Consider the following 25,848-nt stretch of genomic DNA (forward strand, 5'->3'; position numbering starts at 1 on the left):
TGTGTGTATAACTGATTATACCATATGTATATAGCACAGGAAAATGAATGAAATTAGAGTCAGTCACTGGTTCACTTTATAAAGTTTTTAATGTTATTCATATTCATCACAATATAATCTATAATAATATATGTAAGATAATATATTCTATACTATCCCACTATGTAAAACATTCAAATTTGTACTTCATACTGGGTTGTTCTTTTAAATGTTTTGCTTCTTTCTCAGAACTGCCATACTGTATTTCATATAGCATATAATCGCAAACAGACATAGTCACCCTTCAGCTGAACTCATGGTTATGTTATGAACTAATTACTTTAGTTTAATGGGCATTGTATATTACAATATCATTATTAAATCCGTTTATCAGGTTAATCAATGATCAATTCATCCTAGCAGGCACCAGTAAACATTCAAGTTGACTGGACAGAGATAGGAGGTATAGTTCTGTCTGCAACTGTGTGCAGCATGTTTCTTTTTTAAATAATACAAAAATGTATGGCTAGAACTGCACATAAGGACTTTTGGATTTGAGGAGGAGAAAATAGTTAAGATAGAATTTCCTAATCCTGAGCCAGAGACAATCTGTCTTTTATTGGTTTCCTTCCAACAAACCTCTTCTTTATTTAAGTGAACACTTCCATTTAATGATTGGCTTAATTTGACCTGTTTATATTTTAAATTGTGAAATGTTGGATGGGGTGCCAGGTACTAGGTTTCATAAATCCCCCATTCAGGTATATTGTTTCAGTGACCAGGTGTCCTGAATTTTAGCAACTGTGCCACATAGAACAAAGCATGCTGGTGTAATTCCCACCAGCGTATGTACATTGTTAACCTATTCAGTTGTTTAAAAAGTTGAGTTGACTGAGTTTATTGGCAACTGTGCACCTTAAGCAGGGTATTTTCTGAAGCCAGAAATAAAATATCTAAAGAAACTACAATCACTTAAGGGAAAGAACAGTTTCAATACGGGCTGGGCTGAAACAAAAAGCAATATAAAACATGGTGTCTTAAACCCAAGCTTTGGGAAACACTGAGTTAAGCATTGCACTAAAGACCGTCAAAACTGAGGCAAAGGGTAACAGAAGACGTATAGTAGGAGCCTATAGGATTGTAAATAGAATATTATGAAAACAATGTTTATATTAAAACTACTCCAAACACAGAGTCAATATATACCTTGAACAGAGAGTAACAGAATTTACAATCGGCAGTACAAAGGCATATTGAATAAATGGTTACAATCTACCCAAGAATACACTATTTTTTCATCCTTTCATTTCCTGAAGTGAGATTATATACATACAGAATAAATTCATAGTCTTACTGTCACAAAGGAAGCAGCTGCTGGATCCTGGTACTGCACCAGCAAGGTCTCCACTGGCAGTTGGATCTTAGGCCGACTTTTTATGCGTTTGTTCAAGTGAACCAGCAACTCCATCACCTATGTTTCCACAACAATGACAGCAAATCATGTGAAATAGTTTAAAAACCTCCTCCCCCCCACAGACAGAAAATACTTTGCGGGAGGTTTTATGTCCCTATGTTCAGTCACTATATCAGTATGTATAACTGCTATACTGTAAATTATGAGTTATTTTTCATATTTGTAAATTACCAGTGGTTGCCAGAACAGGCTGAAGTTGTGTTGTGTACCCAGTCCATATTATTTACAATACAAATAACACTGGATAAAGTCATCATATTTAACTTTCATTTAGCTTCTGTAAAATGTAAAGACCTTAGGCTTACCTTTTTCCTCACACCTTCTTGAGTGCTAGACAACTTCAGAAGAACTGGGGGTAGGAATTTTGATATGATGTGCTGCAACTGCTCATCTGTCTCTGCATGGCCCAAGCGAAGGAAAACACGCTCCAGTTGATCTGCCAAAGACAAACAAATGTACTGTTACACAAAGTGAAAAAAATACATCTAATGCACACTTTCATTGCAGTCAAAACCCCTCCAAACATATACACACACATATATGCATACATATCTGCATACTACCAGTGCTCACTAATGGCTGTGAAACCTGGTTACTTAATGCAAATATTATATAGAAACTGTGGACGACACAAAAGAATATGGAAGGATGTATGCTTTGAATAACAAGAGATCTAAGAAGATGAATGGATCCGAGAACAAACCAAAATATGTGGCAATTTAAAGAGTGAAAATGTTCAAATGACAATGAACTAGACACAGTGCATTAAGAACAGATCAAAGATGGACACGGGAAGCTAATGAATAGATACCAAGAGAGGAAAAAGGACCTAGAAGACGATCACATTAAAGATGGGAAGATAAAATTATAAACTTTGCAGACGTGACATGGAAAACAGAAGCTGTAAATCAAAGCAAGTGGAAACATCTTGGGGAGGCCTTCATCCAGCAGTGGATCCATATAGGCCGATGGGCATGGTACCCACACGCACGTACACATGTACACACAGTAAGAGACAAACCAAACATTTTGATTGTGAAATTAATAATTAATTAATTAATAATCATAGGTGGAAACGAAAGCGAATATAATGATTCCTTGATGCCGGTTTCCAGATTTAGCAGGAGTCGCTTTAAATTGGAATTAGAACTGTATTTTAGAAAGTATATAGAGACACTGTTGCAGTGAAAAATAAACAGCTAAAAGATAGGCATGACAATAATGTGCATTTAATCAAACAAAGAATGCAGTATTTGCAACTATTTCAGCATATAGCACTAGTCTTATGTTTTAAATGCCCACCAGGCAGACCACTTTAGGGATATCAGCAAAACCTGTTACCTGAATAGTACTGTACAACACATATAAGAGGAAAACATATAGACTTTGTGGATGTTATCAAGCTAATACACAATGCATTACTATATTTGCATATACGTACTATACCTATACTGCCTATACACCCTAACAACATATCAGAAACAGGTCTGCTTTTTTCCTGTATTATGGCCACCACATTTTTTTTTTTTTTTAATGCGGGTCTGTTCATCAGACACTTACAAAAGCAGTTTTGTAGGAAAATTATAGACCAATTTGACAAATCTGCAACAATAAAAATAATCCTTGACAGCAATGAACTTTATCACCAACGTAAACTTAAGGTTACTTACTAGTAAGTTCAGCAATCTGAGAAAATCATTGGCGAACCTATATGGGAATTATTGCACAGCTGTGTTTTAATCAACACCAACGACACATCGGTGTATTATTATTATAATCACTTCTATTTTATTGATACTTATACCAACAGCACACAGCCTCCCTCACCACCGCCCTAAAGAAACTGCGTTTAATACAATCAATAAATAAATAAATAAATAAATACACAAACACCACAACCGAACGGAAAACAGTGAAATATTTAATTGCATATAGACCTTATTGGTGTATAACTTAGATCGACACATAGTTTTCACAGCGATTAATAGAAACACTTTCGTTTTAGATCGTGACTGTGCACTGGGCCTGCTTTTTTTCTTTTCTTTTTAGACGTATACGGTCACTTTAGTGCAGATGCAGCACAGCGTCAATTAGACTCTACGTTGATCGCTGCTGTTAGAAAAAGGCATCTTGACTTGGCTATTAATGAGCACAAACAATGAAATGACATGACTTTTCAGATCGCCGGTTTCTCGTTGCACTGCCAGTAACTTACTGAGCTCATCCTGAGCAGCCATGTTTGCGGCGAGTCAGACAGCCACTCCTGCTGCTACTGGAGCTCCGGCTCTCAACTGACGCCTTTAACTCTCTCTCTTTCTGTATATTTAGAAATAGCTGAGGCTACAGAAACCGCGTCCCTCTCCGACACCACAGCGCCGCCTACAGCTCAGATGAGGGTATGGTTAAGCAGCTAAAATTGTGTGGAGCCTGTACCCAAAGCATTTTTAACACACAAATCACTGTAGTTCTAATTTTCTGCAAAAATCAAGTCATCGGCAGTGTGGGCTGCACCCCCTTTCGCAGTGGAAGGAGTGGATTTCATCATTGAATTTAAATAAAGTAAATAACAAGAATAAATAGGGTATTATAAATGTATTGTAATGTAATGACTGTCAATTATGATTTTGCCTAATGGGGGAAAGGGAGTTCTAAATAGCATAGCCTACATAGGAATAAGAAAATATGTATATTTCGTGTCTATAATTCATTGGGATTCTGTACATTTGCAGGCAGTGGTTACGGTTAGGGTAAAGCTTTTAAGTTAGATTATGTCAGGCTAGAAGAAATATAATTTGGGAGAGGTTTGTGGGTAGGGTTAAGGTTCAGGGTGAGTTACAGTTGACAGAAACTGTTTAAAGACTAAATAGTAGTGTCTGGATATCATGTTGTGTGTAGCTCATATTCAACACAAATACCAAACAAACTGTTAGAACAAATTAGCACAACTTAGAATGTACTTAGAATGTTAGAATGTACACATTATTTAATAGTCAAATGTTTCTTACATCCTTTGTGTTACCCACATCATTACATAAATAATCATTTTGCTAATCACTTTAATGAATCTTAACTGTCTTTCACACGCACACACACACGCACACACACACACACACACACACACACACACACCACGTGTATGTGTTTGAATGAATAGTAGATTATACATTATACTTACACTTTCTCATCCTCCTTTTGCCTTTTATATTTTTAATGACATTCCTAATACAATGTTGCATTCATTCAATACAAATGAATGGCCATAAGGGAAAATAATATGCATAACAAAAGATGTAGCAGAATACAAGTTTACATTTCATTATATACCAAAGAAGTGCTATAATAACCCACTTACAAGCATTCACATGCATTGCAAAATCAAGATTTGTTAATAGAATCTAAATCCAGAACATTAGTCTTCACAATGTGACTTGGTAATTTATTCTATACAATAATATCAAATGTAAAATAAGCATTTTCTGCTAAAAAAGCAGAATTTTTAACAATTTTTCAATTTATATTCAATATTCTGTTTGCTGATATTATTTATAAGAAAGTGGGTAAGTGGGTTTATATTAATATTACATTTTAATAATTAAAAATAACTAGGTTTTGAATAAATGCAATTTTTGGCATTTAACTCTACTTGATTCAATGTTTCATGATACATCATGAGTTGTCATACATTTCTATGTTTTTGTATGCTTTTTAGAATATATTAGAAGGCATAACATCTACAACAGCAAACCTTTTGGACCACCACTTTGCTTTACCTTGCCTAACACATACACAAACTGATAATGAATAGCTGTATAGATTTGTTTTTTTGAGTACCTTTTTTTCTTTTTCTTCAGCTATCTTTTTGTAATTCTAATTTATTTTTCCTAAAGAGACATGCATTGTCTGCAATTCTGTTAGCATCAGCACATTTTATGTATGTATGTATGTATGTATGTATGTATGTATGTATGTATGTATGTATTTATTTATTTATTTATTTTTCTAAATCTGATTATACCAGCAGTTTTAAGAATTCAGATCGCTTCTATTCAAGAATTTGTCAGTATGTCCTGTTTTTGGGTGGGTGCTATTTTTACCCCTTTCTTTGTATGTTCATTTTGGTTTGTTTAATGTTCATTGTGCACAGACTTGTGGGGATGAGGTGGACTGTTTTTGGGACATTTTCCACCAGGTAGACCTAAATACATCCTGATGTGTGGTGATCCAGAAAAAAGAGAGACACAAGTTCCTGTGTTTTCTTATTTTTCCAGGGAGAAAGAACCTCATTTTCAACAGCAGCTAATTTCATTGCTAAACCCACCATACTAGTTTAAATTGGGACAGCTGATGTCCCAGCTGCCCACAATTTGTTCACTGTTACCATTCAGTGTATAAGGAAAAAACATGATCTCAAATGCTCTGAGTAATAATACAAATGTAGTAGCAAGTTATTTTCTAGTATAAGATACTCTTAAGTAATGGATTGATTTATTGGCACTAACTTACATTCTGTGGGACAATGTAGGTTTGACCATAATTATTTTAAAACAAAATGAAGCAGCTATACCTTCTTGTTTATAGTTATAATAAGGAGACTACAATGTACTACATTTACTTATATGCAATGATCATAATTATAAAATATATAAATAAATAAATGATTCCTTGAAAAAACAAGCTAATAATAGAAACAACATATTATGGTAGGTATTATTAAACCAATGAACTAAATCTGTGTTCTGGTTCGCAGTCACAAGGCAGTATATGGGACGCGTTCGTGTAGCGCAGATTTACGCAGTTCTGCGCTGCGTCACCAATGGGATCGGTGAGATTCTGCAGATCTGCGCAGACCTGCGGAAATCTGCACTATAAGACCGCGACCATAGGGTCGGTGCAGTGTCGTACCAGGTGCCTCTAGGGGGAGTGACAACCATACCGAAGATGCACATGCGCACTCTCCCCCCCGCTTCGGCTGCAGCAGTAGTTCGTGGTGGGAGGAGAGCAAAGAACCAGCAAGCTGTCATAAACCGGAGGACTTTAACTACACAGAGAGCGAATAAAAACAAACCCAAACACCGAGCTAACACCCAGGTAAAGAAAATCCACGCTTCACTGAGCCTCACCTAGCATGGCCATCAGATAAGGCTGTGCATTGTGGAGGCTTCATGTGTCCGAGTTGTCCGCTCGCTGATGCACACTGCCTCGCTTTATTGTTATGATATGTGCAATACTGTATACATCATGACGTCAGCAAGGCTTATCGTTGGCTGATCCGCTGGAGAAACTATTCGCTCCCGTCCCTCGCAGAGGCCTACTACATGGTCTTTAGTTTGTTAGCAACTGCGTCCCGAGCTCGCACTGGGTAATATGTGTTTTGTGTTCGTGAGAGAGAGGGGCAATGCAATGGGGATGAGCAGGAGAGGGAAGTTGATTTGCTGTGCCAGTCGTGGGGAGCTTCCCTGTGCTCGCCATCGCAGACCGCACGGACACGATGCCCAGGACGGCGGGCGGTCGTGTTGCATGGAGGCGGTGTGGAGTTGGCGATTGCAGGATCAGTGTGCTGTCCGTGGCGCATTTTAAGGACACGCGTTATGTCTGTGGCTAGTTGTGATATGCATGCGGTTCGACTTGCTTGAACGTCATCACACTTAAGTGCAAGCGAGGTGTCTTGCCTCCACACATTCATATTCATAATACCGTTGTCGTTGTGCATTCGTGTATGACTACGCATAAGTGCCAGCTAGCAGGAGGCTGTCGTCTCCCAGGCTGTGGACAGAGCGGACTGTGTCGGTGTGACTGAAAGTGAAAGTGCTGCTGCTCTGTTTGTTTCTGCTCCTCCGTCTGAAGTTGGAGTTGTGGACGCAGAGTAGGGCTGTTTATATCTGTGTCAAAGCCCACCAAGTCTGGCTGTTGGGGTGGAAGCGGGACTAAATTACTATGAAACATACTTGTTTCTATTTTTGTGTAATTGTTTCATCAATGCATGTAGAAATAACTGTATGTGGCCATGGGATCTGGAGAAAAAGCTGTCTTTGGATGCAATTAAGCAATTTAGTTGTCTAGGGAGGGATTGTGCCTACCACTTTTTTTTTTTTTTCATGCTGTTAATATTTTTTGAATTGGAGTGATTTTATTTACTTTTGCTGGTACTGCCACGTTTGAAAAATCTGATTATTGTTGTTTTTATTATATTAAAAAAATGCTCTGGGCGTTTGATATAAGTTGGTTTGCTTTTGTTTATTTTTTAATTAAAAATAGTTACAATAATTAGGTTTTGAATATGCATTTTCTTTTGCACAGTTCACTATATTCACTTGACTCTATGATTCATGAGTTTTCTGTTACATTTTTGTTTTTGTTTTTTGTGACCACCAATTTGCTTTATCTTGCTTACCACAGACATAGACTAATGGAAAATATCTGTATAGATTATTTATTATTATTATTATTATTATTATTATTAAATTAAATATTAGTAATAATAGTAACTGTTTTGGGGAACAGGCAAATTCTACTGAAATTACTGAAAATTACCTAGAAAAATTATTTTTATTAAATCCCTGAACTGCTTACAGAATAAAAAAAAAAAACAATAATTTATTTAAAAATAAATTATTACTGGAGTACGATTAAGTTGTCTTTTATCCCTTGGAAGAAGAGAGTTTCACTGAAAAATAATGAGCGAGAAAGTTAATCAAAAGCAAGTTGTTCAAGGCTTTCAGGTCTTGTATTCAACAAGATTTTTCATTAAATATATGATTTTCATTGATCTTCCTGGAATGGGCTTAAGTGCCAGAAACCATCATTAAATGCATTATTTGTTCCCTGGTGTATGACAAAGTGTAGCCCTATACCAAATCAAAGAAAAAAGCAAAAAAGGGAATATGGAATTCTTATTAATTAAGACGTAGACAAAAGTGATAGATTAGTCTCTGTGAATAACCAGTCTCCTACCTGAACTAAGTTCTAGGGGTTTCTGTCTCTAATACTTTTCTTCATATAGTTGAAAGGGCTAAGAAGCACCTGAGCACTGCTTATAGTGTGGGTTGCCCTGCTATGGTGGGATGAATTTAGCTCTGTAGATATTCTCACCTCCTCAGATCAGAAGGATAAGACCTTGATAACAGAGTCTTTATGTGGGTCCTCAACCAGGGGCAATAAAGTGTCATGTTGAGAGCTGAAGGCTCATGAATAATGATTCAGTCCACATCAGTTAAAATTACATTTGAATTTATACATGTTGCTTTGTTCTTTAATTTACCACATTCAGGGGTGCAGAAGAGCTCTAATAGTTTTGAAGGCCTTTGTTTTGCTTGCTAAAAATAATTGCATATAGAGGATGCTTTTGAAGGCCATATTCCCATAGTGAGGTTAATGAATGATGAAATGCAAACAAGTGGAATAGGCCAATTTCACATCACAGATGCTCTGATATTAGAGAAAGTGTGGGAATGTGTTTTTTATCCCTTGATACAGGCACTTCCTGGGTTATGTAACGTAAAGAAAATTCCACTTTACGTAAAATGTTCTCATAGGCCCAATTATGTAAATTTCAGAGTTATAAAAATTTAGCATTAGATTCTCAAAGAGCAAGTAGTGTGTTTCCGGCTTACACAAAAGCCAAATTATTTTGCGGATGTATAACCCTTACGTGAGTGGGGGAACATCTGTACTGTACCCTATAATGTACTAAAGTAGGGGAAGTGACCCAATTAAGCCCACGTACCATATAAGCCCAATTGCTCTTTTATGTTGAAATAAAAAAGACAGGAAATATTAGAAGGATGATCCATTTCACAGTAAATGCACAAAGTTGTTACTGTCATGCTACTTTTTATTTGCAGCCAATCACATTTTGTGTTCTCGAGTCAAAGTCTTGAGTGTATGACTTTGTGCTGCCACTGTGCAGCAGCATTTTTAGAAGTCACCCTAAAACTGTGCTTTAAGAGGGGCCTCCCAAGAAGCAATTTTTCTGGAATTTGGTGACTAAACTTGGTGAATATTGATAAGAATTAATATAAAATTAAGAGATTAGAAAAACTGTTGATGACCATAGTAAATCAAAACATTTTAGAAGCTTCTTCAGATAAAACAATATTTAATGTTCTATCAATGATAAGATTATTATAATCTTAAAATGTAGTTGTTTTTGTCATGGGCTTAAAAGGAACAGCCCCCTTGAAAAGCCTATTAGCACATTGTTTGAAAGCAGAATAATTATTTAATTTGTTCTGCCAACAATAATAAACATGGTCTAAGTTGTAAAGTATAATGTATTTTATTTATTATAAAGATAGTTGACATTAACCTCAATAATTCCCGTGGACCACTGTTCTTAATAAGTCCAGAACCCATTGTACCTTATATTAAAAAATCCTTAAATTAATTAATATTACTCAGAATACATCCTTTTCATTCATGAACTTAACTACTTACCTTATTTTCATTATGGGGACAAAATGAGTATGCAGAGAAACAAATTATAGGGACTGCAATAACATGATTAGAAGCTTGCTGTGAATTTTGTGCAAATCATGCATAGACGGAGAAGAACATTTTTCAAGAGTATTTTGAGAAGCTGTTTTTGCCAAAGATCTCTAATATGGGACTGCCAAGAGTTTTAATTTTTGACGGTCATGCCTCAGATATTTCCCTGGCACTTGTGACCAAGCCCAGAGAAAATGGGGTTGTGCTTCTCTGGCTCCCATCTCACCTCACCCACATCCTCCAGCCACTGGACAAGACACTGTTTGGTGAAGTCAAAAGTAGGGATGATCTGGGCCGATACCGATATCCGATATTCATATAACAAGCTTGGCCGATACCGGTATTTTCCTATTATTTATTGGCCTATAGAACGAGAGCAGGTCTGGGGTGGGGGGACTGTATTGCAGTTTGTGTGCATCATTCATATTTAGTTAAAACTACACAAGTAGAATAGAACAAATTGGATGGTTAGTTAGATGCAATAAAAGCCGCACCATCAGAGAGAAATATTGGCCAGAAATATCGGCCATTTTAAAGCAGTCGGCCGATAGCCTATATGGTAATTTATTGCCATATCGCGACGATACCGATCAGTGGCCGATCGATTGGTGCATCCCTAGTCAAAAGGTAATGGAGGAAAGAACTGCTCTGCCATTCTCGAGTTAGCAGGGACAAAATTTGAAAGAGTGGAATTTGCAGTGAAGCCAGAAAATATCATCAGTGGCTTTGAGAGCACTGGAATATTCCCTGTGAGACAGAGCCGGGTGGACAGTCCTTTTTCTGAAGCGCCTGCGCAGACTTCCACAGCCCCAACAGCCCCGGCCCCAACCCCAACAACCAGCACACCAGCAGAGCAAACTGCCCCTACAAGTGCAACAATTCCATGTGATGGAAATTACTCTCGGATAATATAAAAATATGATTTTATTTGGTTAGGTTGGTTATTTGAGGTCTGAATTCAATCTATAAAATATTAAGTGCTTAATCGATACAATTCAAAGTATTTACTGTTAAAACTCTTATGGGCTTATTTGGGACATGTGGGCTTAAAGGGTACATGCATACCTTATAAGCCCACTCTGGACTTTTCACTTTTGCAATTAAGTTAATTTAATTTAGTCAATTTATGACAAAAAAAAAGTGTTTAGATGGGTATTAAATCAAAGATTAATCTCTCATTTTATTGGGAAGAAATTAACATATTTATAAGAAAACATGTTAAACTTTTGGTGGGCTTAATTGGGTCACTTCCTCTATACCATAATTAGTGTACAGTATTCTATAGTTTATATGTATATAGTCTATATATAGTTAATGTCGAATATTTGAACAGATGTAAACAAATTCATGACATTGAGTTAACTTTAATTGAACCTTTTGAAAAGTCTTGTGAAAAGGATTTCTGTGAAGGTTTGCTGATACACATTGAATATTTCATAAAGGCATAGTTATTAATGGTTATGTTCTTCAGTGTTTTGCACTACATTTCTACCTTCAGGATGATTACTTTTGTTGTTTGTATTCCAATATAATTATTACCCTACATACATAGCCAGACATTCAATGATTTAGAAAGAAAGAAAGATCAACTGTAAACGGTGGTGGAACTGATGCGTTGGTCTCTCCTGATCCCCATTTAAGTATAGAATAGTCAGAAATATTTGAATGTAAAATGCCTAAAACATGTTGATGTTCTTGTGAGAAATTCAGCACATTTTAATGCAAATTGGTTTGATTATTCTTAATTTCCAGGTGATCTGATAATTAATTTAATTGCACATCAACCCAGTATATAAATTAATTAGCCCACACAGATTAACAGTGAAGAAATGATGCGTGGTAGAGACTTTATCCAAGATGTGCAGATAAATAACAGAGAAAGCATAATTTCCAGTGGCATTTAGGGGAGTGAATTCATGTTCAGCCTATAGTCAGTGTGTGTTCGCTGTGTACTAGGAGCAGCTGGTGAGGAACTATTTCCCCTTCATTACAGTCACAAACAGCTGCTCTTACTGAATGTGTATTTGTCCATGGTTTCCGTCTATCAATTTATTATATTAAGATAACAATTGTTATTTTTAAAACCATACATAATCATTTTGTATGTCTTGTGATGATGTATTCTTACAAATGTTTTATAGTTAATTCTAAAATAGCTCCTTCAAAAACTCCAAACACTGTAAGTATGATGCATTAAAGCATTCACAATGTTAATTTGATTGGGTTAGTTCTTTAATGGTTCAAGAAGTGGAACAATGTCAGAAAAACAAATGATTCAGAGAATGAATGCTTATACGGTACTTGAAATTCTCCTGAATATTAGTACAACAGTGCCATCTTTGTGTGTGTGTGTGTGTGTGTGTGTGTGTGTGTGTGTGTGTGTGTGTGTGTGTTTTCTTTCATAATAGTGTCTATAGAAAGTCTACACCCTCTTTCAAAATGTTCACCTTTTGTAGCCTTAAAGTCTGGAATTAAAATGCAGTAACATATTTTATCTCCATTTATTTACACATCCTACCCCTAAACGTCCAAGTGAATATTCTAGAAATGTGCAGAACATTTATTATAAACTGAAAAAGCTTGGTTAGATAAGTGTCCACCCCCTTTTAATAGCAATCCTAAAATAGCGCAGGTGTAAACAATCACCTTCAAAATCACACACGAGTTAAGTGGTTTCCTTCTGTGTTCGATTGTTGTGATTCACAGGCTGTCAGGATAAATTCAGCCGTTCCTGTAGACTACCTTCCCTGGGTAGTGCGTTTCAAAGCAAAGGCTCAACCATGAGCACCAAAGAGCTTTTGAAAGGACTCTGGGACAAAGTTGTTGAAAGGCACAAATCAGGGGATGGGTATAAAAAATATATCCAAGGCCTTGAATATCCTTTGGAGCACGGTCAAGGCGATCAGAAGTGTAAGGTCTATGGCTCCACAAAGACCCTGCTTAGATCAGGCCATCCCTCCAAACTGGATGAAAAATACAAAACTGAAATAACTGAAAAAAGCGGATAAGTTTCCACCCCTCCTAATGAAAAATGAACAAAATGTCTTTGTTAGAGAAGTATTTGGTAATTTTTTGATGGAAGCACCTTTTGCTGTAATTACATTTGGGAGTCTGTATTTGAAATCTGCTTTTGATTTGAGAGCTCTGATATTACTACTAATGGAGTTCATTGAGTATACTTAGAGTACCTCTTTGTGCTCTGATGTAGCCATGTGATAATTTTGTTTAAAATGTTTTCATTACTTTTCTAACATATCAGTTGATATTGTTTGACAATTGCTGTATTTATTCAGTGTTGATCTTTGGTATGTTTGTTAGTTTGAGTCAAGTGTTAAAAATACACTCTTAGGTTTTTGGCCATTGATATATGCTTGTATACTTATTTTACATCCTTTAAGCATCCTCTCCTTCCTACCTGCTCTGCTTTACCTAAAACAGTAATTTCAATTTTGATAAAATATTTTTCTCAGTTGTTAATGCCAACCACATGCCTTTTAAAGTGATGTATAATTCTATGGTTTTTTTTAATATATATATATATATATATATATATTAAAAAAACCATAGAATTAATAAAGTTTATATATATATATAAAAAAAAAATATATATATATATATATATATATATATATATATATATATATATATATATATATATATATATATATATATATATATATATATATATATTTCTCTTACAAAAATATGTTATACTACTCTGGGTGAGTATGGTAATGAAATTATTATCCAGAAACAAACTTTATTGAGCTGAGCTGTCTTGTAATTTTCTGCGTATTTTACCAAACTGTAGGGGAAAGAATCGAAATCTGCCTTTTAGTTATTTGCTTTGGTTCAGGTGTACTTTTTGCCCTCTAGTGGTGAATATAGGCAAAACAAAAACCAGGTCTTCAGTTGCTTTTTCTTGATACTTTGAAATGTCATGCATAGGACAAGCACTGTATTGCTGGTGTCTAAACCAGATTTTCTGGTTTATGCTCTTAAATGATCTGTTTGTGGTATTAAATTATCACGTGCCATTACAGTATGAACCATCAACCAACATGTATTGTATTGCACATAAGACACATGCACTTGTACAAAGGAAAAAAAAAAAATGTTATTACCAGTAATAAAAAAATACAAAACTAATACAGATATTACTAATAATTAATCTAAAATACATACATATATAATGTATTTTAGATGAATGTGATTAAATATCTTACGGACTGTACAAAATGCCAAATCCATGCTCCACATTTTCTTATGGCTCTAAAAAGTAGATTGGAACTTCTCAGTGTTGCACTTTTATTTTATTATCGTCTATCTGCTGACAGCTTCCTGAAAAAACAATTGGTTAAAAAACAATAATCAACTGCTTGCTCAGCAGGATACTGTGGATGTGCTTTTAAAGGTGTTCCATTTATGAATGCACTTGTATTTACTGATCATACCCCTTCTTGTCATGCATGTCAAATTTAGGAAGTTAAGGTAGCTTAGCTTTTATAAAACAGTTCATATTAAAATCATCCATTTAACTTTTTTTCTTATTTTTATTTCTTGTCAGGCGCCCTTATCCAGGGCGACTTATGAAATCTTAACTATCTACACACTTTCAGACTCTTGAAGGTGACTGACATTGTCCTACAAACTTGTCAGGCCTTTGTTTTTTTGTATCCAGGTGTCAGTATTGGTTTTGGTTCTTCTCTAATTTCGTATAACTTTTGAACAGTTTTGAAAATATTTTTTAGTATAGGAAATGTATAACAGTTAGCCTGGGTAACTACTTAAGGCTGGATATTGAAGAAGACATTCCGTTTAATTTATGCATTTAAATGGGATAATGATCTAATTGAATAATGAATATAAATTAGGCCCTGTAATACTCATAGGAGAAACATAGGCTATTGTAAGTGTTTATTTACTTTTTATTTCTATAGTAATCCCTGTATTTTTCCTTAGTGATGAATTCCAGCCAGATGGCTTCTGTCTTTGGCGTTTCATAATATATACAGCTCTGGAAAAAATTTAGACCACTTAACATTGATTTCTGATCTTGGAGTGGTCTCTTAATTTTTTCTAGAGCTGTAGATCTTGTGAATATGGTATTTAACCCAATTACACAATCCAGAAGGACTGTGTGCTCCTGTAAAAGTGTGCTAATAAATCCAAAGTCTTATCTCGACAGTTTCTTAATTAGGCCACTTTTAGGTTCCTCTGATAGGCCTCTAATGCATATTTTTAAGATTGTCTCTAATATTACTACTTACCTGTCTTAATATTATCTCTTTAATTTCTGTGTCGATTTTGTTTTTAATTAAACAAACTTCAGGACGTGTGACGTAAAAAATAGACGTGTGAGTGGCTGGTGCTGCAGGTTCAGGCATGGAGCAAATTAGTTTTCCTGTCGCCAATGATTTCCCAAAAGTATTTTTTAGACTCTGTATACCATATGTCTAGCATCCCATAAACTTTGAGTATTTAATATACAAATCAAGTTGGTTAACAGTTTTTTTTATTTCATTGGATTTATACACATGGGCGTTTTGAAAATTGACACCTGAATTGCATTAAACAACAACTCTGGTGTCAATCAATTAGGTCGTCTATCTAAAATCTGTTCACAACTAATTTAGTCACAGATGGACACTTTTCATTGTGTCTGTCTAATGTAATACAATATTTTAAGTGTAAATATTCGATTTTAATTTGCTGCTGTGTTTATCCAGTGCATTGTGATCTGATGTGCAGTATGTAGTGCTGGTGACATGTGATAGGTGCCAAGCAGCAGAACAGATCATCAGGCACAGTCTGAATGTTTTCAAGAGGAAGTGGAAGATGGCCATAGAAGGTGTAGCCCTGGTGCTCAATCCCTGTTGTAAAGACCCTCCCTTTACTTATGGGGGCTGAAATTCATCACTGTAACATTCTGTGGAAACCTCTTGAACTCCAGTGTTGTGAAGTTTGACGTTCTGTGTCTCTTACCTTTTTGCAGGAGAACTGGCAGCCACAATGGCTGGAGCAGAAGTGGACTCGCCTGCAAACCCCACCTGTAAGATAATGACTTTCAGGCCGACCATGGAAGAATTCAGAGACTTTAATAAGTACCTGGTCTTCATGGAGTCTCAAGGAGCTCACAGAGCAGGCCTGGCCAAGGTAGGATATCTTTTCATTGTTATATTTATTATTATCTTAGTCTATTATGCCTGGGACACTTGTTTTTATCTATTTTGTTTAAAGAAACTCGTTTACAGAATGATGATACTCAGTTCATTCAGGCAGAGGTGGTTCCCCACGACCAGGATTGAGAACCACTGTTCTGAGGCATATATTAGGCAAACCCACGGACCTGCCCAGTGGTGGTGAATACTTGTGTTGTCTGAAGTGAACTAGGGAAGCAAAGATAGGGTTATGCAATGGTAAGTGTTGAAAATGTTCTCTTATTCTGTGATTAAGGGTCTACTTCTTTCTAATCCGGGAGTATATGAATGTATTTTATTGTTTGAAAAGCTTGATGAACTCTCATCACATTTGAAATGTAGATGAGATGCTTTCAGTGTTTTCCGTGTTTTCTGTGAGGGAATGAAGACTGCCAGGCTGCTTTATATGATATGATATGACTGAATCAAGGTCACTCACGCTCTCTGGCTCCAGCTTGTCTTCCTTATCTTTAATGGCCTACATTCTCAGGTGATCCCGCCAAAGGGTTGGAAGCCAAGGCGCAGCTATGATGATATCGATGATCTGGTGATACAAGCACCAATCCAGCAGATGGTGGCGGGGCAGTCTGGCCTCTTCACCCAGTACAACATCCAGAAGAAGCCCCTCACTGTCCAAGAGTTCCGGCGACTGGCCAACAGTGACAAGTGAGTTGAAGGCTGGAGAACCTTTGGGCTTTGACAGGGTCTTATCAGAACACTCATAGATATGTGCTATTTGTTTTGACAGAAATAAACCTTTGAATAAACGTCAGAAATAGTGCACTTAAAATAAGTTTGATCACTTCTATACAAAGCCCTTTTTCAGAATTATGCTTATTATATATATGCTGTAGTAATAAACATGGCATTGAAATGCATAAACATGAATTTAGGATGCTTGTTTGTTTGTTTCTTGACCAGATACTGTACACCCCGTTACCTCAATTATGAAGATCTGGAGAGGAAATATTGGAAGAATTTGACCTTTGTGTCACCAATCTATGGAGCAGATGTGAATGGCAGTTTGTATGATGAAGTAAGAGACCCATCTGGAATAAGATGTGATTAATATTCTGGCCACGATTACCTTATCATAAAGGCATTTTTGAACCTTTTTTGTTTAAAACATATTTTTGGGTGTATTGTAACATGGTTTTAAACATTGGCAATCTATTGTACTGGACAGGTTTACATAAAATACAGGTGCTTGTAACATCCTTAAACACTTAGAACATAGATTCAACACATCTTTTAAAAACAATCATGATGTTTGTGCCCTAACCTACTAAAAGAAAGGCTGTGTTTCAGAGCTGATCTGCAATCAATGATATGCAGCTCAGAATGCTAGGCCTGTAAAAGTTTGGTAAAAAAGGTAAAAATTGATAAAACCTGTTTAATTTCATTTTGAGAGCATGCAAGACACTCTCAATAAACAGTCTAAGAGGTCTTGCCAATTTTTTCCATGCAGATGTAATGTCATGAGACTTCACCTAATGGGATTGTACTCTCTACAAAATAGTAAAATGTTGCTTTTTAAGAATGATAAAAAGCCTTTTTGTATTTTTATTATGACAACACAGTTCTGCACCGTTTGTCTAAGCAATTTAGTTAATTGGGATAGCTCTAGGGACACATCGCTGAGTCATCTCCGATTCAGACATCGCTCAGAGGAAGGATCAGTACATGGGAGTCGAGACGGGATTAGTTACATTTAGGCTGCTTGTTCAGGAGATCTGAATGGTGAGAAGTCGGAAGCATTGAGTTATTTCATTATTTATCATTTATAATTTGAAATATCATCCAGCACCCATTAGTACCCCATTGTGCCTGTTTAACAATAGGTTGGCCTACTTTTAGCCTTCTTTAGAAAGTGGGTTTGGCCTGGTCTTCTGATGTCACTTGACTATTCATTTTCTCAAATTCAATAAGAATAATAATCACAACAATACTTCATAAAATATCCGTGATGAAAAGTAACTAATATATATTTGAATATTCCTATAAAAGTTGAACTCAGGTGACTTTATGCTGGTAAAAGATCTTACAATCAGAGATCCCTTATCCATGAGTATAACCCTGAACCATTAAGTAAAACTGATTGACTAATTGTGGCTTTTAAAAATGTAATCAATTGATTATACTATAGCAGCTTTGCTCTTCTTTCATATTAATTTCCTGTTGATGTGTTGTTTATTCAAGGGCATTGAGGAGTGGAACATTGCTCATTTAAACTCCATTCTCGACATCATCGAAGAAGACTGTGGCGTTTGTATTCAAGGTGTCAACACTCCATACCTCTACTTTGGAATGTGGAAAACAAGTTTTTCGTGGCACACTGAAGACATGGATCTCTACAGCATCAATTACCTCCACTTCGGAGAGCCAAAGTCATGGTAAGACTCATGTTTCAGACCATAGTCTTTTATAAATTACAATTTAGAACATATACATAAAACATAAGGTATGCATTGAAGAAAACTGGGTGTAGTGTCTGTTCCTAAAATAAATATGAGTGCAGTGTTTTAAACTCTGTCGGCAATAAGAATCTATTTACATTTTGTTTTTGAAAGGACTTTAAAAACCATTTTATACTGATGTGATAAAATTATAATCTAAAGGCTTCCTCTTTTCATAAATATGAACTATCACTACTTTAAAACCTTTGAAGATCTGAGAAGAAGCTGCTGGCAGCGCCCTACTGATAAGTTTATTACAGTATGTCATCCAACAGTCTAGGGTCTAGACAAAAAGGCTTTTTTCTCTGTATTGTAACTTCTGAGGCATAACTTTTATCAGAGTTTGAGTTAAACTGACAAAAACTGGTTTCACAAAAACCTTGAATTTGAGATTTGAAGGTTATTTGTGAGATCATGGCTATTATCTAACTTGTCCTGGCACTGATTGTGTCATTGCTGAAAATTACTTCAACAGATCTGCATGATTATTCCTGAATGCATATCTCTTTTTGACAGAAGAAATCAATGAGACTGTGTGTTGAACATTTTGGGAGCTTCAGACTTTTTCATAGTGAAGACATGCAGAAGTTGTTTGTATCCACAAATTATACCACTACCTGCATCACAATGTATTTTACATGTCATTTTCTTGTGATTGAAAATACTTCAGACTGGGTAGTTAATCATTGCATTTGTGGGTGATTTAAAATGTCTATTTATTTCCACAATGAATTTAGACAAGTTGGTGGTCAATAGTATTACTTACCATTTCAAAATGACTGCCCAGCCAGATCTCAGCCATGTCCTCAGAGAAATAATACAACTAATAAGTACAACAGTATAAATGCATGCTAATAAAACTTACACTTGGTCATTAGAATCTGCACGATTGTTTGGAGGTTAAGGAAAGACGGAAACTCCACCACCTTCCTTGATTCCTATTATTGGTGGCATTTAGAAATTTCCTACTATAATTTCCTTTACCTTAATAATTTCCTAGAATTATTAAGGTATAGATAAAAATGGGTTCCTCCACCTGCTATAGTGTACATTAATAAGGCATTTTTCTCCCAGGGCTCTGCATTGTGTCTGTAACTACAATAAGCCCCTGATCAGACAACCAAAAGCTCTAAAACTGTTTTTTGATAGGATGACTGAAATAACCCACCTCAATGGATCACCTACCACTGCTGCTTGTAACTGTGATGGATCATAAAAAATAAAAAGATCACTGCATAATGTCAATTCTGATTTCTAGAACATGGCTGAATGACCCACAGTAGCACACTGGGTTCCAGCTATTCAAATATTAAAGTTATGATTCAGACTGTTTAAATATTAATTCTATGAAGTGTTTGAGAGCACAATGATAAAAGCTTAATCATTTTCAGTGCAAATTAAGATATTGTGGAGGATGAATCAGTGGTGCCAGGGATGCTTTGAGCAAGACAGCCCTCTTGCGTTGTATCTAGTGCTCAGTACGTAGTGCACCAGTCAGAGGGAAGCTTGAGCAAGATGGAGATCAGCAGACCACAAAATGAAAATGTAATATTTTCTCTCTCTCTTTCACAATTTTAAATTAGTATCAAATTTTAGATAAGTTATAGATTTGATTTTCAATAATCAAGAGAAAAACATTAAGCACATGACATTTTTTATTAGTTAAATGGTGACACATTTTTTGTTATGTGCAATCTTAACTTGCAAAGTCAGACCCTTTCTGTGTGAAAACAATCAACAAAGATCTATCGATACACTTCGAGTGGACTCCATTTAAAATTGAAACTCCTTATAATTGCTATATTTCTTTACATTAGTGATGGATTATCTAATTGCAAACCTGGAAGGCTTTGCTGAGTAGTGGATAATTTTGATTAGATAAGGTATGTAGGGTGAACAGTTATTGTACCCTTTTATATTTATGTATGTTTTTCTGCTGGTTGTAAAAACAGTGCAAGAATTAGAATGTGATTGAAGATTTTAGTTTTTTATGGATGTGCACATTTTTCTTTTTGAATATGAGTATTTGTTAATATTGTCGACTGCCTGCTTAATTGACTGCAGTCATGTAGTAGCGAGTGGTGTAATGAACAGCAGCATTCATTGCAGAGCTCTTTCCAGGAGCAGATGTGCATGAAATACAGTGAAGATGAATATGTACTTGAAATCTGTATCGGAATGAAAATCAGGATTTGAGTCAATCAGTCTTATACTTGTGACTTCTGACAGTTAAAAAGAGGACTTCAGGAAATAATGTAGCCTAATACATGTAGGGTAGATTATTGTGTGTTAATAAATTAATAATTTTACAGTGGGTCTTCTCCAGACCCAGTTCTATCCTGATTCTGAAATTGCCTGGGGAATTATTAATGTCCATAAATTACACAGTGTCTCGATTTCATGCATCATCAGGTGGACCTTTCTTTGTCAAGTATTTAGTCAGTTAATTGACTGTGGGATTATGCCATCTGTTCACAGACATATATTAGCATTTTTTTAGCTTTATTATTATTGTATTTTATTGTTTCACGGGATATGTGTATAAGTTATTCCCTGAGTGTATTAGGCCCCTGTTCACCATACTTCTGTGATGGCTTAGCAGTTAATAAAAAGGTGGTGGTGATCACTTTCTTTTTGACCTAAGGCTTAAATGAAGATACCCAGAGCTCTGGTGCCGAGCTCTCACTGAATCTGCTATCCGTTCCATCAACCTCACTATAACAAGAAAGAGAGGGCTAAGAAGTTGTGATGTGGAAGGGAGCCAGTCAGATCTTGACACACTGTCAGAGATAAGCACTAGATTCCTCCGGAAAGCCCCCATATTATATATCCAGTACAGAAAGAATACATTTAGAAGGTTTTCAGGCTTCTGGGAGATAAACCAGCATTAAGCTGTTGATGCATTAATGTGATTCTAGGTGAGCCTGCACCATTTTTAATACCTGGGCCAAGGAACAAAAGAAAGATTGAGGGTATTGCTTATTATTAGATATCTCCCGAATTATCTGATCGGGAGGCAAAGTCGCCATGAATCACTGTGACTTTTGCTGTGATAAGAGTAATTGGGTTAACAGGAGAAAGGGTAGCAACTTGTAACAGAAAGCTTGAATTCCTTAACCTTTGTGTAGATGTTGGCTTGAGACACAGAAGAACAGATTTTCATTAGTGCTGTAGTAATTCGGATGCGGCCATTTTCGAAAGTTGCAATCTCATTACGAACTGCTTTCTTCTCAGTAAACCTGTTGCATTGGCTTCTTTTCTCTGTTTTCCACCTGGTATCAATGCCTGAAGCTAGAGAGCTATTCTTGCTTCTTCTTGTCACAACTTATTTCATGGTTGCCATTGCAGGAAACTCCCTGTTTTTTCCTGTGTTTGTTGAAGTCATTCATCCAGTGCTATTGCAGAATTTTCCAACAGATTCAGTATATTATTTGCACAAAATAAAATCTTCATCACATAAGTGCTCCCTACCAATCTGCCTTTGATTTCTCTCCCTATGTATGCATTTATTTTTTGTAATAGCTTGGTGCTTGCAAGAACCTTGGATCATTTAGCTAATCATATATAATTAGAGCACTAGTCTTGTATGATTTATATGCACAGATAGATTATTGATTCCTAAGGTTGGTCTATCCAGGTCCTGGGCTTTGGTTAGAACAAAAGCCATCTATACAAATTGCAGTGCTCAGTTCACTTATCTGTTCTGTTTTTTTGCCAGTGTGATGAAAAAAAACATTAAAGAGACCAAAGACATTTGTTTTTCACCCAGCTGTGTGGTGGATCGCAGTGAACCCCTTGTTTTGGTTATGCTTTCCAGCCTTGCTTTTTCAAAGGTGGCTAATTGTAAACAAGTAGAATTTCTTCTCAGTTTAGTTAGATCCATTTCCTCACAATACTATATTCCATATGCTTGAATGAAATGGCATTATGGACAATAGTGACTTTAGCCATCACCTTTTGTGGCTGATACCCTGGATAAGGTTGATCATTAAACATTTCTAGTATGCTAATAACATTTTGTGTGTGTGTGTGTGTGTGTGTGTGTGTGTGTGTGTGGTATATGGGATGTAAGTGTCAGCCATCTGTATGAACGTCTGCTGCAGGCCCTGTATTAAGCACAAGGCAAGTTCAGTACATTAGTCGATTTTCACCTAAAAGACACTGTCTTCTGGTTGCCCCCTTTTTTACTTGGTTTGGCATGTGCACATCTTTCTGTCACTGCTGCTCACATGAACATGCCAGGTGTCTGTATATGACACATTCTAGATCTTTAAATGTCTGTCAGTTAATTAGTAAGCATAGTCTTTTTTTTTTTTTCCTCCCCCTCCTACCTTTGTATATCTGTATCCATCTAATCTTGTCTTCTGTCTGTTTAGTTGCTTATCCATGTATTCGGTGAACCTTTCCTCTGTCTGTTTCTACTTGTCTCCTTGCGTTTCTCATTCTGCAAGAAGCTAGGTGTATTTTTACCCATCTGGCTGTCTTTTTGACTGTCAGCCTGGCTCCACCTCTCAAGCTGTGCCTATTCATTAGTGTACATCATCCTCTGTGGGTTTACCGTCAGTGGCAGCCTCCTCCTTTGACAGGATGTCCACAGGGAGCAACAGGAAAAGATGTCCAGTTAGCCCTCTGAGACCAGGTTTGCAAAGTGTCAGATCAAAAAAGGCTTTCTTCCTCTCCGATCTTCTTGTCAGTCTCCCATATAATAGCTGGGAGATTATAAAACGAAAGTGCTGAACTATAGCATAATGCGGGAAATATGATTACATCCTAGATTTGTAGAAATGGTCTGTCCTGGTATGTTATCTGTAAGAGTTTCTTGAAGCTGTGTATTCCTGAGGTGTGTGTCCGTTTATCAATATATGGCAAAGGAGGGATTGGGCATTTGTATATGCAGTTAAATGCAAATATGTTCAGGTGGATTGATGTGGCTAAATTCACAGTTCGAATTGATCTATATTAATTTCAGTATAACTGCAGCCTGTTATTGGATATTACATTTTTTTTGTATGACATCTTCCTTTTTAAATGTTTTAATGTTTTCACTTTCTCTCCACTAGAGGTCACTCATGTATTGCATGTTATTTTAATATATTCAATGTATCTCTTAACAGATTTTATCATTATGTGTGGGTGTGTATACTATACAATGATAAAAAAAACTCTGATAACAGTTGAAACATATACAATATACATTCATATTGCACATGATCTTCACAATACAACACAACCTGCCAAACTTTGTTATTTAAGATAAATAAATGTAAAGATCAAAGTTATTTGAGCTGGATGAAACTGACAGGATGGTTATCTGATAAGACAAAGTTTGTTATATACATCTACTCAAATTTAAAATTGAATCAAATGTTCCCTGTTGGTGATGTTAAACCTTTGGTTGAGGGAATGTGGGATAGGTGCCTGGATTTTCATTGGCAGGTTTGTGGCATTTTTTTAAAGCTCCTTTGCTAGGTGGCCTCAATAAAACATGGATTTGAAATAAAAGTCTGGAGTAAATGTAAGCCTCCTGCATAACAGCCGACATTTTGCATTTTGCTCTTTTAGTATGCCCAAGAAATATTTAATTTCCATTTGAAGTATTTAATCCAGTGGAAGCTGCAAACATCCATTTTCATACAGAATCTCTTACATTTTAAAGGTCAAACTGTGTCAACATCTGAATATTCTGACCTTACAGTTTGCAGCAGAGGAAATGTTGTACATGAAGACTCTCTATTTCAAAATCAGCTGTCTGTCTATTATCTTTAACCTTTTAATTGTGTGACCAACTAAGCAGCATAGCAACATTTCAGTAGAAAAATATTTGGAAAGGGGATTGTTCTTCACTATATTTCTAATTGCTGGACTGTTGCCCCAGAGGTTTTTTGTTTCTCCAGTGCTGAATAGTTTGTTTTTATGGAGTTCATATTTTCTTTAACTGCATTACATTTGTGTCTGTCTTTGCAAAAAAGGATTACATTGGATTTCATTAGTTACTGTGTACTTACTTTGTGTCTTGAGAGAATTTGCCTGCAACTTGGAATATGTCATGGTAAAAGCAAACCACATCTGTGTTGCATTGTCTAGCAACTGGATTATATTCCTCCTGTTTTACTGTCTGGGTGGCTAAGTTTGCCACTCATCTTTCTTTGATTTCCTCACTGTATTCCTCCATTCCTTTCTCATGTCTCAGTTTAAGATACTTTTAGTTGTATGTTTTTTTTTTATTAAGACTTTTTTAGTCACTGAATATATGACCTAAGGTTTAAGGTTGGATTGATGCCTTTGATTAGTGCATTCTGGGTTAACAGAGGTGGGGACAGAACTGCTATATGAACATTTTTAAGACAAAAACTATAAAAGTATCCTTCCCTTACTAAGTTTATCCTTGCTCTTAATCTTCTTATGGTTCACCAATTGTGTTAATTGTATGTTTGCTTGTTCAGAATAAAAATGGTCTTTTAGCTGATATTTTGCTCAGAAAAACCTTCTGCAATCACAATTGTTGGTATTTAATCGAGTTCTTTAGTGTCATGTTGTCAATGACAAATTGTGTTAAATTCCAAAGAATCTAATTCTGCTCAGTTGGGTGAACCTGAGATGGAAATTGGTAGCGTAGCACCCGATCATGTATCAAAGAGGAGATTTTATTGTGCCTAGCAGTGTCCCGTTCATGCATAAGCACCCATGTCACATCCCAGTCACTACTTTGGACTTCTGACATTAGCATGTCATTAGCTTAAAGCTACTGTTTTGATGAGACCACCTCAGATTGGGCTTTATTTAAGTGGGTCCGTTGTTTCAAATAAATATTTAATACTTGCGGCTTTTACAAGTGTGCTTGAGGAGTATAATGTCTAGGACTGATAATCTGCATATTAGTACTTCTTCCTTTTAAAGATGATTACTTTTATTGTAGCTAATCAAACGCAAGTGAACAAAGTCTACATGAAAGTGTCTACTGTGAAGGCATTGAAAGCAATTCAGTAAAATGGGTTTCCGCTGTGCCTTGGTGTGAAGGAAATGGGTACAGCTAGTATGGGCACTTAATTGCAGGACAGATGTATGTGGATAAAAAAAATTGAGAGAGGGGAGAAAAACAAACAAACGAACACAATTCTTAATTTTACACGCAAAACCTACCATTAGTTCAGTCCCTTTCTGTGTATCACTTTCCCAGTTACAGACCAGTAGGTAGAAACATGGGCTTCCATGAACCATTCCATAAAGAGACTTCCATCAATTTGAAAATGTTCAC

The 25,848-nt window shown here is 36.0% G+C and overlaps 2 protein-coding genes across 3 annotated transcripts in view; one reads left to right on the plus strand and one right to left on the minus strand.

Annotated features, from left to right (window-relative positions):
• Window positions 1–3,764, minus strand: part of ecpas (Ecm29 proteasome adaptor and scaffold) — a 32,608-nt gene extending 28,844 nt beyond the window's left edge. Inside the window, exons 1-3 of the mRNA XM_066720360.1 lie at window positions 3,669–3,764; window positions 1,759–1,889; window positions 1,334–1,450 (exon numbers count right to left, since the gene is read on the minus strand). Of these exons, the coding sequence (XP_066576457.1) occupies window positions 1,334–1,450; window positions 1,759–1,889; window positions 3,669–3,690 (270 nt within the window). The 5' untranslated portion in view covers window positions 3,691–3,764. The remainder of the gene's footprint in view (window positions 1–1,333; window positions 1,451–1,758; window positions 1,890–3,668) is intronic.
• A 2,662-nt stretch (window positions 3,765–6,426) lies between these two features.
• kdm4c (lysine (K)-specific demethylase 4C) overlaps window positions 6,427–25,848 on the plus strand; it is a 209,996-nt gene continuing 190,574 nt past the window's right edge. For both annotated transcript variants that reach the window (XM_066720364.1, XM_066720363.1), the window contains exons 1-5: window positions 6,427–6,541; window positions 15,933–16,093; window positions 16,628–16,803; window positions 17,059–17,173; window positions 18,337–18,530. In XM_066720364.1, coding sequence (XP_066576461.1) covers window positions 15,950–16,093; window positions 16,628–16,803; window positions 17,059–17,173; window positions 18,337–18,530 — 629 coding nt within the window. In that variant the 5' untranslated portion in view covers window positions 6,427–6,541; window positions 15,933–15,949. The remainder of the gene's footprint in view (window positions 6,542–15,932; window positions 16,094–16,627; window positions 16,804–17,058; window positions 17,174–18,336; window positions 18,531–25,848) is intronic.

This window comes from Amia ocellicauda, chromosome 13 (assembly GCF_036373705.1).
Source record: "Amia ocellicauda isolate fAmiCal2 chromosome 13, fAmiCal2.hap1, whole genome shotgun sequence".
Classification (NCBI taxonomy): Eukaryota; Metazoa; Chordata; class Actinopteri; order Amiiformes; family Amiidae; genus Amia; species Amia ocellicauda.